Source organism: Panthera onca, chromosome D1 (genome assembly GCF_046562875.1).
Source record: "Panthera onca isolate mPanOnc1 chromosome D1, mPanOnc1 haplotype 2, whole genome shotgun sequence".
NCBI lineage: Eukaryota > Metazoa > Chordata > Mammalia > Carnivora > Felidae > Panthera > Panthera onca.
In genome coordinates, this window is record NC_138348.1 from 37,491,196 (window position 1) to 37,507,638 (window position 16,443).

The 16,443-nt window shown below is 42.2% G+C and overlaps 1 protein-coding gene across 1 annotated transcript in view; it reads right to left on the reverse strand.

The window, feature by feature from the left end:
• The window catches only part of SLC17A6 (solute carrier family 17 member 6), a 41,017-nt gene extending 25,371 nt beyond the window's left edge, over positions 1 to 15,646 (reverse strand). Inside the window, exons 1-3 of the mRNA XM_060606217.3 lie at positions 14,663 to 15,646; positions 11,640 to 11,892; positions 10,007 to 10,125 (exon numbers count right to left, since the gene is read on the reverse strand). Of these exons, the coding sequence (XP_060462200.1) occupies positions 10,007 to 10,125; positions 11,640 to 11,892; positions 14,663 to 14,748 (458 nt within the window). The 5' untranslated portion in view covers positions 14,749 to 15,646. The remainder of the gene's footprint in view (positions 1 to 10,006; positions 10,126 to 11,639; positions 11,893 to 14,662) is intronic.
• Between the last annotated feature and the right edge of the window lie 797 nt (positions 15,647 to 16,443).

Sequence of the window (16,443 nt, forward strand, 5' to 3'; positions counted from 1 at the left end):
AATATCTGTCAGGAAACAAAACATTTTTTTAATGTACAGCATTGTCTAAATGAATTATACCTGTCTTAGTATCCCTCCACCCTATCCCTAGTAACCACCCAACACACACACACACACACACACACACACACACACACACACACACACACCTTTTTTCAGCTAATCGCCTCTCAGATATTTCTCAAGCACTGTAGATTGCTTTTATAAGACTTAACTCAAGAGATCACATGTTCCCTTACCCCCTGCATTATTTGTGTCTCTTGGAGAACACAGTCAGGGTCCTTATCTCACTTCTTCAACCCCTATGATGCTAGCAGAATGCTTTGTAGATGACATGCTCTTAAGAAATAACCATTCAGTTACTTTTGTAGAAAGACTGTAAAGAGAAGGCAATGATAACTTCCCTTCCTGAGATGTGTGTGATAACAGATTCTTCTTTGAACCTTTGTTATCCCAATATCCTTTTGAATCAATTGACCATTTGTATGTTCTTGAGCTTTTAGTAGGAATGAACTGCTGTTCTTGGTATCTTAATAATCCTAGGAAGCTGAGTTACTCTCACAGAATAACTGTAGGATGGCAGCTATGGACTAGAATTTAGAGTATTCCTGTGGATAAATCCTCACTTGAGATAGTTGCTGAGTTCAAGTATGTGGCCCAGCCTGGCCTCATCCTTAAGTCTTCTAAACGACACTGTAGAATCTCCTGAAACCAACTGCCATTATACTTTGTTTATTACAGCATCCTCATCAGCCTTTCAAACCACTCTTTCTAAAGCTCTGCTTTCATAACTAAATTAGATGGTGATGTTTCAGAGATGACATATTGTCCTCTTGAAGAATCCTACCATTTTTCAATATTTAATATAGTTGTGTATATTGTATGGTGCTTGATAATCATTGGTTTGTTTGGCTTGATGTTCCAAGAACAAACATAAGCATTGAATATATTTTTGGTATCTCAACAGAAGGAAATCTGTACACGTAATACTCATGTGAGTTTCATGATCTCTAGCACTGGTTTCAACTTTGACACATAATTGCATCTCATAGTACTGCTGCCCTGAAAGCAGTTTCCACCATAATAGGCTTTCCAGATTTACCCTCTGATTAGAAGACTTGTGTAAAAACCAAACTCATGCAAAAAAAAAAAAAAAAAAAAAAAGCTGTAAATTATTCCACAGCCATGTTCTTTCCTATGGACCTAGCCCAGCACTAAGTAATACAGTGAAATTTTTTAAGACACTGTTAAAAAAATGTTTTAAGGAACACAAGGCAAAGGTATTTAACAGGAGAAATGTGTTTAGAAAAGAAGCACATCCTTTGAAATTAGACATACTGGGGTTGATACCCCAGCTCTTCCTCTTACCAGCTAGTAATATTTGAGGAAATAATAGCTATACTGTGTTCAGTTCTCTCACCAGTAAAACAAGTGTTAAGAATGTCTGCCTTCCAGAGTCTCTATGAGGAAGAAAGATCATGTATATAAAAAGTTTAGTGACACATGTATTTAGTATTCTATTCAATTTCAATTTCATCTGCCTCCTGAAATGGGGAACTAAGGCAATTACAAAAACAATTAATAACTCATATCCTCTCTCTTCCTACCCCAATACAAATGTACTATTTAGGGAGAGGTTGAAACTTTATCCCTGAATGATCTACTTCACATTGATGGAAAAGCTTTTCTGATATTCACTCAGGCCTGTCCATTGTACATGGTTAGAGTGTCTCTTCCATATTTCCTTTCAGTTGGGCTGGTTTTATTTTTCCCCACATTATTCTAAAAGCTAGATTTCTAGACTCTCTTTACAGGGAAGGAGAAGGCTGTCCTCTACTCCATCATATAAATTAAGCAATCGTGTTACTGCTTGACCTCAGTAGGCCTATGCTGCTTTCCAGTAGGCCTATTTTTTTTTGTCTTTTGAAATTTCATTGTGGGTTTTTTCAGGGACATTTTCAATGTTTCTCAATAGGTTAAGTGCTAAATTTAATGACATCAAATAGTAACGTAGTTTATTTGAGAATGTTTTAACGAATGGCGATTATAGAATAGAAATGTAAGACTCTATTCAATATAGGTAACCAATTACACATTTGTAAAAGTAAGCTGACTTCTGATTTATATTGTCAGGTTTGTTTTGTTTTGTTGTTTGCTTTATAATCCATGTCAGTCAAGAAATTCACTTAAGGTCTGATGCACCACTTATTCCAAGTAAAGGTGAATAATGTATAGGCAAATAAATATTATACTTCACATCAAAAAAACAATTTATAGAAATAAATTTCCCCAAATAAACATTTTCCATGTTTAATATATTATTTTACTTTCTGAATTATAAATCTAGGTTCTATAGAATATCACGTAGTATCTATATCAATATATGTAATCTCAGGCAATATATTCATGTCAGTACTACACCTAAAAACTAAATCATCATTGAAAATTCTGGCAAATTACAAAAAAATTTTCTGCAACAAACTAAACCATTTATTTCACTTAACCAATAATCAAGCCATAGAGTTATTAAGTAGATAAGTATTGCTGAACTTTCAATTCCAAACAGTAGGCTGAATCTCAACTAGCATATTTCATTTTGCCTAAAGTCCTTCTCCTTATAATGGACAGTTAAAGTCCTACCTGAAAAACCCACTCAAGTGTGAATATAAGTCAGAGATGGGTGTCAGTAACTGGGCCAAGAAAAAAAAGGCAAAGAAATGAAAAATCTGAACATTTCAATGCCTTAAGAACAGGATTAGAAACTGATGGGTGCTCTCCATTTCTCACAGAACATCTTTATAACCTCTGTGAAATAAAATAAGGGCCATTTGCTTATTAAGATTGTTTTTAGGGGCGTCTGGGTAGCTCAGTCGGTTGAGCGTCCAGCTTCGGCTCAGGTCATAATCTCATGGTTTGTGAGTTGGAGCCCCGCATTGGGCTCTGTGCTGACAGCTCAGAGCCTGGAGCCTGTTTGGCATTCTGCGTCTCCCTCTCTCTCTGCTCCTCCCCCACTCGTGCTCTGCCTCTCTCTCTGTCTCTCTCTTTCAAAAATAAATAAACATTAAAAAAAAGATTGCTTTTAAAAATGATAAACTACTTGAAAGCTACTTAAAATTGTTGTTTTCCTCACGATTTCTCCTGCAGCAAATGACACACTAAAATGAATTTAATTTGCCTATTTTCAAGTTAAAACCTAATTTCTACTTGTTTTTCCTCTACTTGTTACAACACACACGCACACACACACACACACACACACACACATTTCTTTGTCTTCCAGTGTGAAATGATCATATTCTCTTACACAGAATAATTTTAAGAACACTGGTGTGTGTGCATACATGTGTGTGTACCTGTGAGCACATACATGTGTGTATGTATGTGTGGTAGGAGGCTCTGCATTACTAAACAGATTCCCCAAATTGAAAAGCATATAGTACCCCAATACAGAAATGTTTGGAAAAGCAAATGCATTTGCTGAAAACGTGCATCACCCACTGTCTGATGATTAACATTCAGTGTGGTCCAGAGTGAGTTAGCTGTGAAATCCTCAGTCATATTATTCTCTCTGCCCCCCAGCCACAAACACCCTCACCTACCAAGCCCACCCCACAAGGATTTTCCTGGAAGAGATGACAGGAACACTGGTGACCTGTCGCTCCTACAGATGCTATCCATTTTCCCGGAATCAATCAATCCATTTCCATTTGGGCAGTGGCTTGTCCCTTAACAGGGAACCAGTGTTCCTCACCCCAGGTGTGGCACTAATCCTTTCCTAGAGGGTCTGTAAGAATAGACTGATTCAGGCTGTTTAATCTATTTAATATAATCAAATCAGGGCTCAGGCGCCTCCCTTTGTCACATCTGATGCCCCGGTCCCATATTTAAAAAGGAATACACAAGCACAAGCCAGCCCTCTGGGTCCCTTGGTACATCATTAAGTTGTAAAAATGACTTCATCACTCATGACAGAGAAATGAGACAGCCCCAACAGTGGCATATGGCAGCGGGAGAATCATTCTACCAGCTGCCCACCTGACTCTCTCCTCCCTCAAAATCACGTCCCTCCCCTCTAGAGGCTGCCTCTGCACTGCAGTAGGTTGCATGTGGCAGCCGCAGGGGAAGCCAGAGCTAGAAAGGGTGAGAGGAGAGAATAGAAGGAAAGAGAAGCTCAAGCCAGCAAACCACGTGCAAGCCCTTAGGGACCCCTCCCCCTCTCAATCCATCTATTTGTCTTGTGCAAAGGGTATTTTCTTTTGTCAGAAAAAGGAAGGTCTCTTCCGTGTTGTCCCAGACACATAACCTAGAGAACCCACAATAAGAAGGTGGTGAGATGCTTGATAGGCTGCTAAATGAGTGAAATAGAGTCACCTCTGGCCCTAAAGGACTGGATGATGATAAACCATTTCCACCGCAGTAGGATGGTGGTTTCTTGCAGCAGCTTTATGTTCACAGTCTGAATTATTTTCTTACACAAAAGGAATTTGCAAATGTTTCTCACTGGAAGGGTTCATGAACCCCTGCTTGCAATAGAGGTAGCAATGGACAGGTAAGTAGAGAAGAAAAAATGGTGATGGATGATAGGTAGACAGATAACGTTTGTATTTGTGCTTGGTAATGATGCTTAAGAATTCATTTCCAATGCTTATTCCAGTAAATAAAGTACATGTTCAGTGTTTTATTTCTGTGAAAGAAAAAGAATAACACCTGTAAATTGTTCCTTTCTGGGCTTAAAACATGAAGATGTTGAGTTTAAAATATCTTCACTCCCCTTTTTCTGAAAATCCCTCACACATGAGAATTTTTCAGAATCAGGCCAGTCAGAATATTTACCTAAAGTATACCAGATTTCATTTTTATAATTGCAAATTCAACATTAGGTAACAGTTTTAAAATCCATGCATTTGAATTTGTAGATTTTTTCAGTATAAACCAGTCTCTCTTTTGGTATGAATTAAGTTGTATCAGTCAAAATCCCAAGGAAAAATCCCTTCTTTTTTGCAGACAAAAGGTCTAAAGTACCCCACCTCTCCCCCCACCCCCAGTCATGCTCAAACCTCTATAATCTTGCAGGAGCCCACACTGCCAAAGGGCTAGGTAGGGAGAAAAAGTTCTAAATACTGCTTTTTCCTATAGACAATCACAAGTCATTTGTTTAAGTCGTTACCAAGTTTGGGTTTTGTCTTTGGCAAAGAAAAGAACAGAATCATTCATATGGATTCGGGAGTCTGTACACACACACACACACACACACACACACACACACACACACACACAAATACAGTATGTTTTTCCTACCACCAAAATCTAAGGATCCCTTGGGCTTGCTAAAGACTTCTCCTTCTAATTCTTGGATTTCTGTCCTGGATTTGGGGCATGATAGATTGTAGGCACTCACTGAGAGAGCAGATGGCTCAGCTTGCTGCTGAAAGTGAACTTTGTGGTGAAGCACAAGGTATCAGGCAGAGATGTTAAATTTCAGTGTAAAGATAGACTGAGGTCATGCATTCCTGGACACCTGAGTTTTAGTCCCAAACTCTTGGTGATCTTGTGATCCCTGATTCTCTGTTTCCTTTCCTGGTCTCTAAATGAGAAGATTGGATTAGATGACCCTTATTCTGCTTTACTATGGGCTCTTTCTGTTAGCCAAAGTCCACTGTTCAATCTCTTAATTCAAATAAAGAGCTTTTTTTTTTTTTCCTTAGCAAAAGTCAGGCTAGAAACTCAGGAAATACCTGAAAAGACAGTGTTGCACCAGAATCAGACACTATTTAAATAAAGGATAGGCGTAGGGGGAAATAAATTGTAACTATCAACAGAGAAGTCTACCCTCAAACTTAAATGGATTTCTCTAAGTGTATTTATAATGCCTGACTAGAATTCAAAGACTGAATGCGCTGAATTACTAGCACTGTCTATACCATTGGCCGAAAAGCTCTTTTAAGAGAGTCCTTCAAATGAGATGTAAGGCATTTTCAGTGAACAATAACTTTAGCTGTAAATAATGTGTATGGAAAAATAATTTTAAAGGTGCTTAAGACAGATTTAAACACGAATAATACTGAATGGCCATAAGACATTATTTATTCTTTCATTTTCTTCTGAAGTCAGGACGTTATTAATAATAAATGGTAACAGCCAACAATTACCGCGGGCCAGGCACTTCTAAGAACATTACACGGATTCTCTTACTTAGCGGTCATGATACTCATATCAGGTAAGTAGTTTGATTAATCCCCTTTTACAGAAATATAAGCTGAAGCTCAGAGTTGTTGAATAATGTTTTATGTCATTCAGTTATTAAATAGTACATTCAGGAGTCTAAACCCACATGGTTTGTGCTTAGAACCTGTATCTTAACCACTATACCATACTGCCTTTAAAAAATTTTTTAACCCCAAACACTTTTATTCAACAAGTGTCTGTCATGGGCCAGGCACTCTTGAAATGCTAGGGATATAGCAGGAAGAACTACATGGATACAACAGCCTGCTGTCATGGAGCTTACATTTTAATGGAGAAAACAGATAAGTAAAATACCTGTATGACCGCTGGCAATAAGTGCTCTGTAAAGAACCAAATCAGCATTGGAAGATCAAGAGGACAGGAGCAGGAGAGGGAAAATTTTTAAATAGGTTTAAATAATATTGCCCCTAGACAGAAAGGATAGCCTTTGTGAAGACAATATCGGCCATGAAAAACATAACGTTGACCAAATATTCTTTGGTAAATCTGGCCATCTTTGGTTATGTCTTTGGTCAAAATTCTGTTGTTTCTCCTGTTAAGTACTTGACTAGGTTCCTCACCAGTCCATATATGCAAGATAAAAAATAACCCTTAGCAATTCCACATTTGTAATTATCCGGATTACTGCAAGACCATGTCTTGGACTGTTTAAAGGTAAAATGAATTTGTCCCCGATGCATTTTTATCCGTGTAGTAAGTATGTTCTCATGTAAAAACACCACAGATTTTGTAAGGATTCCTCCTTGGCTTCCTCGCCCCAAAGCCCTCCATGGAGGTGACCAAATTTTCCTGCCCACAATGTGCAATAGCCCTTTAAGACAAAGACAAAGGAAAAAATGATGCAAGAGTCCTTTCTCTCCCCTTGACTCCCCTGGCTTTGTCTCTCAATGAGGAGGAAAACAGGAATACTTGAAATTTGACCAGAAAGGGACCAAGTATCTGTATTCTGACCAAGGGTGTTGCTGCTTTTGTTTAAAGCACAAAATGGAGAGGCAAAATCACTGCTGTGGGTTTTTCATTGAGAAATTTGCCAGGGGGCGTAGCCAGGAGCTCTTCTCTCTAGAGGAGCAGTCTCCACATACCTCAGTTCCTCTACTCTAGTCCTGCCCATGACTGTGATGACAAACAGACAGACAGGACTCTATCCCCGTACCCACCCCCCCAAGGGAAATCTTGTTCTACTATTAGATGATCTATAGGGAGAGGCTTATTTGAATGGGCACATGATATCTGTAGGTGGAAAACTGGTCTTGCTGGGTTGTTTTTACTGTTTTTGAAAAGGTAACATCATAGGAAATGTACATCTTTCAAAACAATTATAAAAGTCTTTCAGATTTTATGTTTAAAAAAAATTTTTCCAAAATAAAATTCCATGTAGCATATATAGGACTACGTGGACATTTACCACCATATTAACAATAGGGTCTCGGTGTGATTAAATTATTTATGATTTTTATTACATTTTATTTTTTATATATTTTCATTACCTATTATACAGTAGTTTTCTCATCAGAAAAGAAAATGTTATATATCTTTTAGACCTGTTTTCACAGAAAATTTCCACTGTATTTGTAATGTTTTGTTATATTTTTTAAATGAAGCAAATATGTCAAAATCCTAAGATCTGATAAGGAAGTTACTCTATATTTTCCATATGTTTGTAGTACTTTACAATAAATTTTAACTTCATTTTCTCAGTCTTGGAGGACATAAGACATTGAAAATATTAAGTTTCTCTTCCTTGAATATCCATTTCAGATCCAAATAGGACTTCTAAAGTTCACTATTGTTTCCTTTAAGGAAAATCTACCAAGTCAGTTAGAACCTGCGTTAGCATTAGTCTTTAATACACATAACACAAATGATAGCAATGAGCTTGTTTTTTTGTTTTTTTGTTTTTTGTTTTGTTTTGTTTTGTTTTGTTTTTGTTAACCAGAAAAACCTGTTTACTGACCTCCCAGTGTTAACAAAGAGGGAAAGCTGGGGCATCCCTGGTGTTTTTTCCTGGCAGGAAAATGTTAGCATTTTAACAATTGGCAAGCTGAAGGTTTTGACTCTAAAAAAAACTTAAAGGCACAGTCGTAATATAGTTTCACTTCACATTACATTGAGTTTGCTGTATCATTTGTGTGTGTGTGTGTGTGTGTGTGTGTGTGTGTGTGTGAATTTTCGGTTGTTTTTCCCCTCAAGTGAAAATACTTATATATGTATGTTTGGATTATCTTTCTGGGAAGTTTATATTGTTTTAAAAAAAATTTTAGGGGAAAAAAGATTCAAGACATTATACATTAGGGATACGAAAGCCAAAAATGTAACATGCTCATTACTACATTACCAGTACTATTTAATGACATATTTTCTTCAATTCGATTTATCTCATCTATAGAATTGGGTTTTGTAAATAGTTAATGATTTTAATTTTACACTGATCCCTTTTTTAAAAGACTGGTTTGTCTCCTGTTGGGTCTGAGTACTAACCATCGTGGTGTCAAGGTAAAGATGATATTCAAAAGGTACTATTCCTAATCTTTTGCCCTCTTCTTTTGACAGTTTGAAAAAATGTTCAAAAATTCTGGTCCAAGGATTGTTAAACCTAAAATAAATTTCCAAGAATTCTTCCCTAGGCTCTGGAGCAGACTGAAAAGTCTTGGGCAGGAAGTCACAGCTGGTGAATGGAATTGGAGGTGACAAAAGCCACTAGAAGAGGCGTGGGAGGTTTTACTGAGAAATGAGGAGGGACCAGTTTACAAAAGCAAAGAAGAGATCAAGACTGGAGAGGTGCCCCGTTCAAGATTTCTTCCTCAGAAAATCTGAGTTTGGAGGGGAGGGAGAAAGGTGAAGTCATAGATACAAGGTCTGAAGAAAGACCGGAAGTCTTTACTTGGAGTCTCGACGAAGCAATACCTGAAAACGTGAGTGCTTGCGTTGTCAGTTTTCTAATTCAGACTTAGGGAGCACTTGGTTTTATTCATCTTAATATACACAAGGAAACAAATAAACCTGCCTTTCACCCTCCAGTGGCCTGGCTGTGCTCCTTGGTATCCCAAACCTTATCAGTCCTTATGCCCCATATTTTGGGGTGTCTCTGCAGCTGACCCCGACGGCATTCCCAGAGCTGGTGCTAGGAGCTCGACTGCAGCCACCGCTGCATTGCTGGAGGCCGCGGGACTCAGCTGAGCGCCCTCCCCACCCCCGCCCCTGTTCGCTGGAGCTCATTAACAGGTGGAATCGCACCCCCGGCGCCTGAAATCCCGCCTGCCTCCATAGAAACAAATCCTTCAGACCCAGAGCACCATCTGGGCGGGCTCGGTGGCCCGGCGTTCGATTCGCCCTGCCGGGAGGTCAGCACCACAGGGAGCCGGGGCACCCGAGGGACGCCCTGACGAGAGCGCAGCACGTGACGCCCCCCAACACACTCGCCTTTGTGCACCCAGCCGCTCAGTCCCGGCCCGGCCACACCCCGCCTGGCCTCAGCTCTTACTGGCCTTAAGGCACGTAGACCATTTGGCGAAAAGCTGGCTCAGCCAAGGCAGAGAGAAAGCGGCAACTAGGGCCCTGCCTGGCGATCCCAAATCCTCTTGGGTGCCTAATTCTGGAACGAGGCACGAACAGTTCCAGCCCGGAGAGATGGGGTGCCGGCGGACCAGAAGACCTCGCCCAAGAGTTCCAGTCCCCGCGGGGCTGTGGTCCCTGCCCCCAGCCTCTGATGCCCCTTGTGAGGGTACAAGCCCCATTACCCCCCGCCCTGGGGACGCGTTACCTGTTGGCTGCCAGCCGAGACGCGATGTAGCCGCCCGGAATCTGGGTGATGATGTAGCCCCAAAAGAAGGAACCGTGGATCATCCCCACGGTTTCTGGGTCCCAGTTGAATTTGGCCTTCTATGGGGGGTACAGGGGAAACGGGGTGGAGGGAAAGAGGAGAGTCAGTGTTTGGGCTGCAGACTCACGCTCAGGAGCCCTCAATCCCCCGGGTGCTCCCTGCATTCTGGGGTTGGAGATGGCTGAATTTTCGTTTTCTAACAAAATTGAATCTATACCTTCTTATGGAGAAGAAATGCTTCTTTTAACTGAAAAACTGTTCGCTTGAAATGTATTGCAGTTAATGGGGAAGCTGGACGCCCTGGCTTTGCTCCCCAACTACTGTCAGCCAGATCTGATCACCTCGATGAATGAGGAGTCCTCCGGGCTCCAGTTTTGAAAATTAGAACTCCTCAGGAAGAGATTCCATTTGCTGGCTGGGGACAGAGACCCCTGACCGGGGTCCGTTTAACCGATGCCAGCCAGTACTAAAGCAGTAGTGGGGTCTCTTCCAGAATGAAATCCAACCAGGGAAATTCTGAGGAAGGAAGGTGGGGAATTTGGGATGGAAGGTGAGGAGGTCGGAGGAGCTAGAGGAAAGGATCCTCCAGGCAAAATGGGGATGGGCGTAGGCGGGCAAGATTTGGAGTAGCCTGGGGAATGGGTGGGGGCGGTCAGTGGAGAGGAGGATTTCCTCAGGGGTGGTCAGAAAAGCTGGAGAGGGGTGTGTGTGAAGGTCAAGGCCTAACTCCGCCCTCGCCAGCCTGGGTGAACCTTTAAGTATCTGCATCGGAAAGGCGGAGGAGGGCTTATACCTCCTGAGGAATAGAGGCTCCTTTTCGTCTCTTTGAGTAGTATTTTGAAACTAAATCTGCTTTGCGGGGTCTCTGGGAATACCCGGGGACCAGCGGCACTCACAGCTTCGCATCCACAGTGAGTTCCCGAATTTCTCTCCCCACTACCCCGGCTCTGCCTTGTTAATTGTCGCTCAGATCCCTGAACTGGACGTCTAGACCCACAGGTTTCAGTGACTTTGACATTGACCTTCCTCTCCCTACCCATCACCCCAACACACCCTTCAGGAGATTACCGGACTGGATGACCGGTGACTTCAAGGCACTGCTGAGCTTGGCTTTTCTCTCCACCAGTTAAGTGGACAACTCCTAAAGGCCCTTGGGTGGAAACTGCCCATATGCTCACAGTTGATCTGATTTCGGTTTTGTTTCATTTTTATTATTAAGACTGTTTGGCAGGAATTGGAGGAAATCAGGGAGACATTATCACTGATATGCTGCCTTACTCCTTCCTCCGAGTGAAAGAAAAATATTTCGATTTAAATTTAGCGTACATTAGTAAGCACCAACTTCTGGTATGGAGTCACTCTTGACAAGAAGCTAGTGCAGGTGAGAAAAGGAAGGCCCAGAGAGCGGAAGCGAAAAGGGAGGCCTTAAGGGCTATCGCGGTCTATTCCTATTCTAGAAGCGCACCGCTAGCAGGGGGCTGGCGAGCATTCAGGCCTTCCTCTTTCATGGGGGGGAATGGAGCTCAAATAGGTGAGGCGGCTTTGCGAACCCACACGGCCAGCGGCTGCCCACCTCCTTGATGACCTTGCCCCCTCGGTGGATGGTGCTGTTGTTGACCATGTCCACGATGGCCACGCCCAGGTTGCAGCGGATGCCGAAGGAGATGCAGAAGCCCAGGCCGCTCATGATGGCGATGATGTAGCGGCGCGGCAGGCCGAAGCAGGTGCAATCGCACAGTGGAGCCTTTTTCTCGGGCACCTCCAGGGGCTTCCCATCCTCCGTCAGCTCGATGGTCTCCCCAGTGTCTTGCTTCTTCTCCAGCACCCTGCGTGGCAGAGCGGGGGAAAGGCAAGGACGCGGCGGGTTAGGCACCCCCGACGCCGACCCATCCCAGTTCCCAGGACCCGTCAGGGCTGGGGGCGGGGAGGGGCGCTGCCTCGCTCGACTCCTTCAGGAGTTAGGGTGCTAGGGCGCCACCAGGCTTCGGGACCTCCCCGGCTCTCCAGCCTCCTGCTAGCCCCCCTCCCTGCCGCAGCATCTCTTCAACTTTAATGCCGTCTGGCCCGTGGCACCCAGCCCGCATTCCGTCGGGATCCACCCCGCAGCGGGTTGGATTAACAGACACAGGCAATTGGGGCCTAACTTTCTCCGAGGGTCTGTGGTTTGGGAGGGAGTGGGTTACTGGAGCGGCGCCTCGTCAGCAACCGTGTAGACTTCTCCCACCTGCAGTGCTTTACCCCCGGCGATGGTCGGTTTTATCCAGCCACTAGCTTCTTGAGGGCCGGTGCTCTGCAGGCCAGCCCAGCTCAGACCTGCACCCGCGCTACCCCTTCCTTCACAGCTAAGTTGAACCTTCTGGGTTAAAGACACGCGATCCTGCCTCCTAGCTGAGCGCGGGGACCCCCAGGGACTAAGGCCGCTCCTGACCGGCGCCCACGCTGAGAAGGTCTTGTGAGCGCTCTCTGAGAGTGTCACGCACGCATTCTATTGCCCATTCCTCCAGTCCCAGGGTGCCTGTTCACCGTTTACTCTCCCGTTACACATCTTACTTTCTTCTCCTTGTTACTCGAGTTTGAAACAAAGGCCTCCGCAGCATATGGCCGACACCTAAGCTTCCTACTGCCAGAACATGAATAATTAATTATTCACAATCTTGCGTCATTACTATCTCGGTTACAAACACCGAAAAATGGCTTGGGCACATTTCCAAAGACGTAAAATGCGACTTCCAGATACACGGACGTGCCCCAAATCAACTCTGGTAAGATGTCCCACACCACAGTAGATCTCAAATTTTTGCTTTGTTTTGTGTTTTTTAATCTGCACAGTATTTCACAAGATTTCACCCTTAAAATTCAGTTCCTTTAAGGTTTTCGTCCTTGAGGGGAGGAGGAAGGGAGAAGGGGAATGGGGAGTGATGGAATGGTTTTGCTAAAAGCTGAGGCTGTTATGCTAGTCCACGATATATCTGTGAAATGTCTATTAAAAAGAGAGAGAGAGAATGAATGTGAACAGTACAATTACTGTGGACTCTTGGGATGGATACTTCGATATTTAAACAAAGAACCTCTCCGTTTACAGTTTGCAGATGTTTTTCAATCCACTGTATAGTTCATTTTTCTGTGTGCCCTTTTAAGTGATATATTCACGCACAATTATTTTCATACATGGGAGTAAAGCAAATGAAATTTTAAGATCAATTCCAAGAATGCACAGGTTAGGAGCTGACTGCCAAACAATTTGAGGCTACCAGAAAAAAAAAAAATGTCAGACTTCCAAATTTTACAAAATACCACCTGGGGAATAAGTCATAAAGGTTTTTGCAGCTATGTTAATTCGTATTTTTAAAGTTCAATCCCAAAGTCAGAACACATGGCAATTTATTCTGGGAGAAAAAATTCAACTAATGTGATTTCTTTCTTTCTTTCTTTCTTTCTTTTCTTTTCAATTTTTTTTTTTTTTACATTGGCTTCCTAGGCTGTTATATGCAAAGTTGGACTATGCACCTGAACTCCCCACCTGATGGCAATTGAGCTGGGAAAGAAGAGCTTTTTTCCAGGGCAGCTGCAGGACTGCAGGGCCCTTGCGGAATCTATTGCCGCATAGGTGCATGATGGGGTGCCTACATGAAGCCCACCAGATCCAAAGAGATTTGGAAAATCAGGAAGTGCATTGGTCATTTTGTGTACATTTTCTCTACACTTCTAAGGGCTTCATTTTCCCAAATGTGAAAATTAGCGCTCTCTTGGAATCGTTTATCCTGCTGTTTCTGCCCTCTCTTATTGATTTTGCTCATATTATTAAGGAAAGTGTACTCATATAATATTCTTAAAATAATTTAAAGTTGTAAAATTTTCAGCATAATTAGTACATTGACTACAGGGACGATAAAAAATTAAATTATTGCCAGTACTTTCAAAGTCATTATGCTTTTTCTTATAAACACTGACATTTGCCATGCAAGACATAGACTTCTCAGAAAAGTCAAATAATTAAAGCACATATATATTGTTTTGGATTTGGATAGAGGAAATGCTTCAGCTATTAATTATTGATATATTTTGATTCTTCCTCCTTCAGCACAGAAGGAAGATTCCACTGGGAGATTATCTACTTGAGTTGTTTTAAAGCTGAGGTCTAAATTTCTTTCTGCCATTACTCTTTGGAATTTCTTGGTTGATTTCTTTGAGGGTTGTATTTTCTAAATTCATGTGTCTGCATTAAAGGAATTTGTTGTCACTATGAGCACCGAAAGAAAGATTCTTTGAACAGGTGCTGGTCATTTCTCAATTGTAAAGAGGGTAAATCCCAGGTAGGAAAGGATGAGAATCTGCAGGTACCAAAACAAAAACCACACACACACACACACACACACACAGCACACAGGTTCATTTAGTGCAACATTCCTGAATTAATAAGCAGGTTTCCAGAGCAGCCCTGCTTGAGCAATAGCAGCAACCAACAAAAAAAAGACTTTCCGATCATATTACAACCTCTCAAAGCAAGCAGGGTTTACGGAAATAGCCCTGCAGATTTTTTCATGCTGAGCCCCAGGCAAATATGGTTTTGCCCAGGCAAATATGGGTTTCTCTTACCTGTAGATCTGGCCAAGGGATTTTCCAGCAAAATTCTTTAGCCCCTCTTTTCCTGGGGTCAAAATCCTTTGTTTTACCGACTCCATTCTTGCAAAGACTGGTGTTGGCTCTTGCCAGATTTGTATAGTGATCGCTATGAAAGGCGAGAGTTGCGCATATTGTCTTAATCGCTTAAGGTAGTTGTGGGCTTTTTCTTCTCAGCAGAACGGTATTGGTGTGCCTCCAGCAAGAGTGTGAGTGAGAGAGGGGAGGGAGTGAGAAAGAGAATACAACAGAATAGCTGCATGCAACCCACGGGTTTCCTAATAGGAGAGTTGGTAGACACAATCAGAAAGTCTCATTGGAAGGGGAGGATCCGGTGGCAAAGGGCGCACGCAGTGCCATGGTATTTGGGCGGGTGCAGATGAGTCCTTGTCCTGGAAGTCAGTCCACTGAAAAACAATGCAAATTTCCGATTTTGAAAACCTTATTGCTGCCAAATCTTCTGGCTTTTAAACGAAAGGCGGAAATACCACAGAACCTTTGTGTAAAAGCAAAGTCAGAAGAATAGTATTTTTTTTAATGGTGTCTTTGCTGTAGGGAGCAGAGCACTTCCAAACTCATGGGAGCATCTGAGGTCTCAGGTGAGCAATGCTGATGTTAGTTTTTCCTCCTTGCCTATGATCTCCTCCTATCACGCCGGCGCAACTCTGCTCTGCGGTAGTGTCGAATTAAGATGGAGAAAGCTTGCTGCTCTTTGAGGACGTGAGTAAATAACAGATACACAGTTCTGATTTGGGCAGCGTCAGGGAAGATTTTTTCAGCGCGGCTGACAGCGCTCCTCAGGGCGCGTCTCGGCAGAATTGTTCAGCACCACGGACAGAGTAAGTTTCCGGAAAAGGGAAAGCTGCTTTTGGCTGGCCAGGTTGCCAACTTTTTGGGAAGCTGGGTGGTCGCCCTGACCAAAGACCATTCTGGGGATCTTCAGGAATGGATGCTATGGGAACCAAGTGGAAATATGTCATCATCTCCAGAGTTTGCAGGGAGAATGGTGCATTTGACTCTTCAAGGGAGGAAGACTTAATTAAAAATTGACAAGTTACTTCTAGTTTCCTACGTTTTGCCCAGCACACTACCGCCAGCTCTGACAATGTTGCAGGGAAGGAAGAGTACATGTTTCATTTATGTTTGTGGAATTCTGGGGCATTTGGGCTCTCTTGGATATAAAACATATGCACACAGAATGCATAATTACATTGTTCATGTGTTGTGTTTTGTTTTAATTCCTGATAAGAAGGGAAGAAGGAAGGAAAGAAGGAAGGAAGGAAGGAAGGAAGGAAGGAAAAGAGAAAGAAAAACAGAAAGAAAAGAAAGGAAAGAAAAAGAGAGGAGGAAAGCAGAAAGGGAAGGAGGAGGGGAGAGAAAGAAAGAAAAGACAAGCTGCAACCTCATTGCCCTTGGTTAAATAAAATATAGGCAGTTTAATATAAATTCCTTGGAATTTTTTTGATTCTTTGCTTAACTAGTTTGCAGCACACGATGGAAATATCAATATACTGACAAAATTTGTGGCTGTATCTTGTGCTTGTCAACAAATTATCATTAATATTTTCATGATTTATTTGAAATTGCTTACATTTCTTTAAAATGTGATTTTTTCCTTGTACCATCTTCCCCTAAAACAGAATTATAGAGAGACATTCATGTAAGACATTTGTTTTCACATACATAGGTACAGCATCAATGAATCTATTTCATTAAGCAAAGCCAAAAAGCTATGCTAGCTTAATGTTAATTATTAA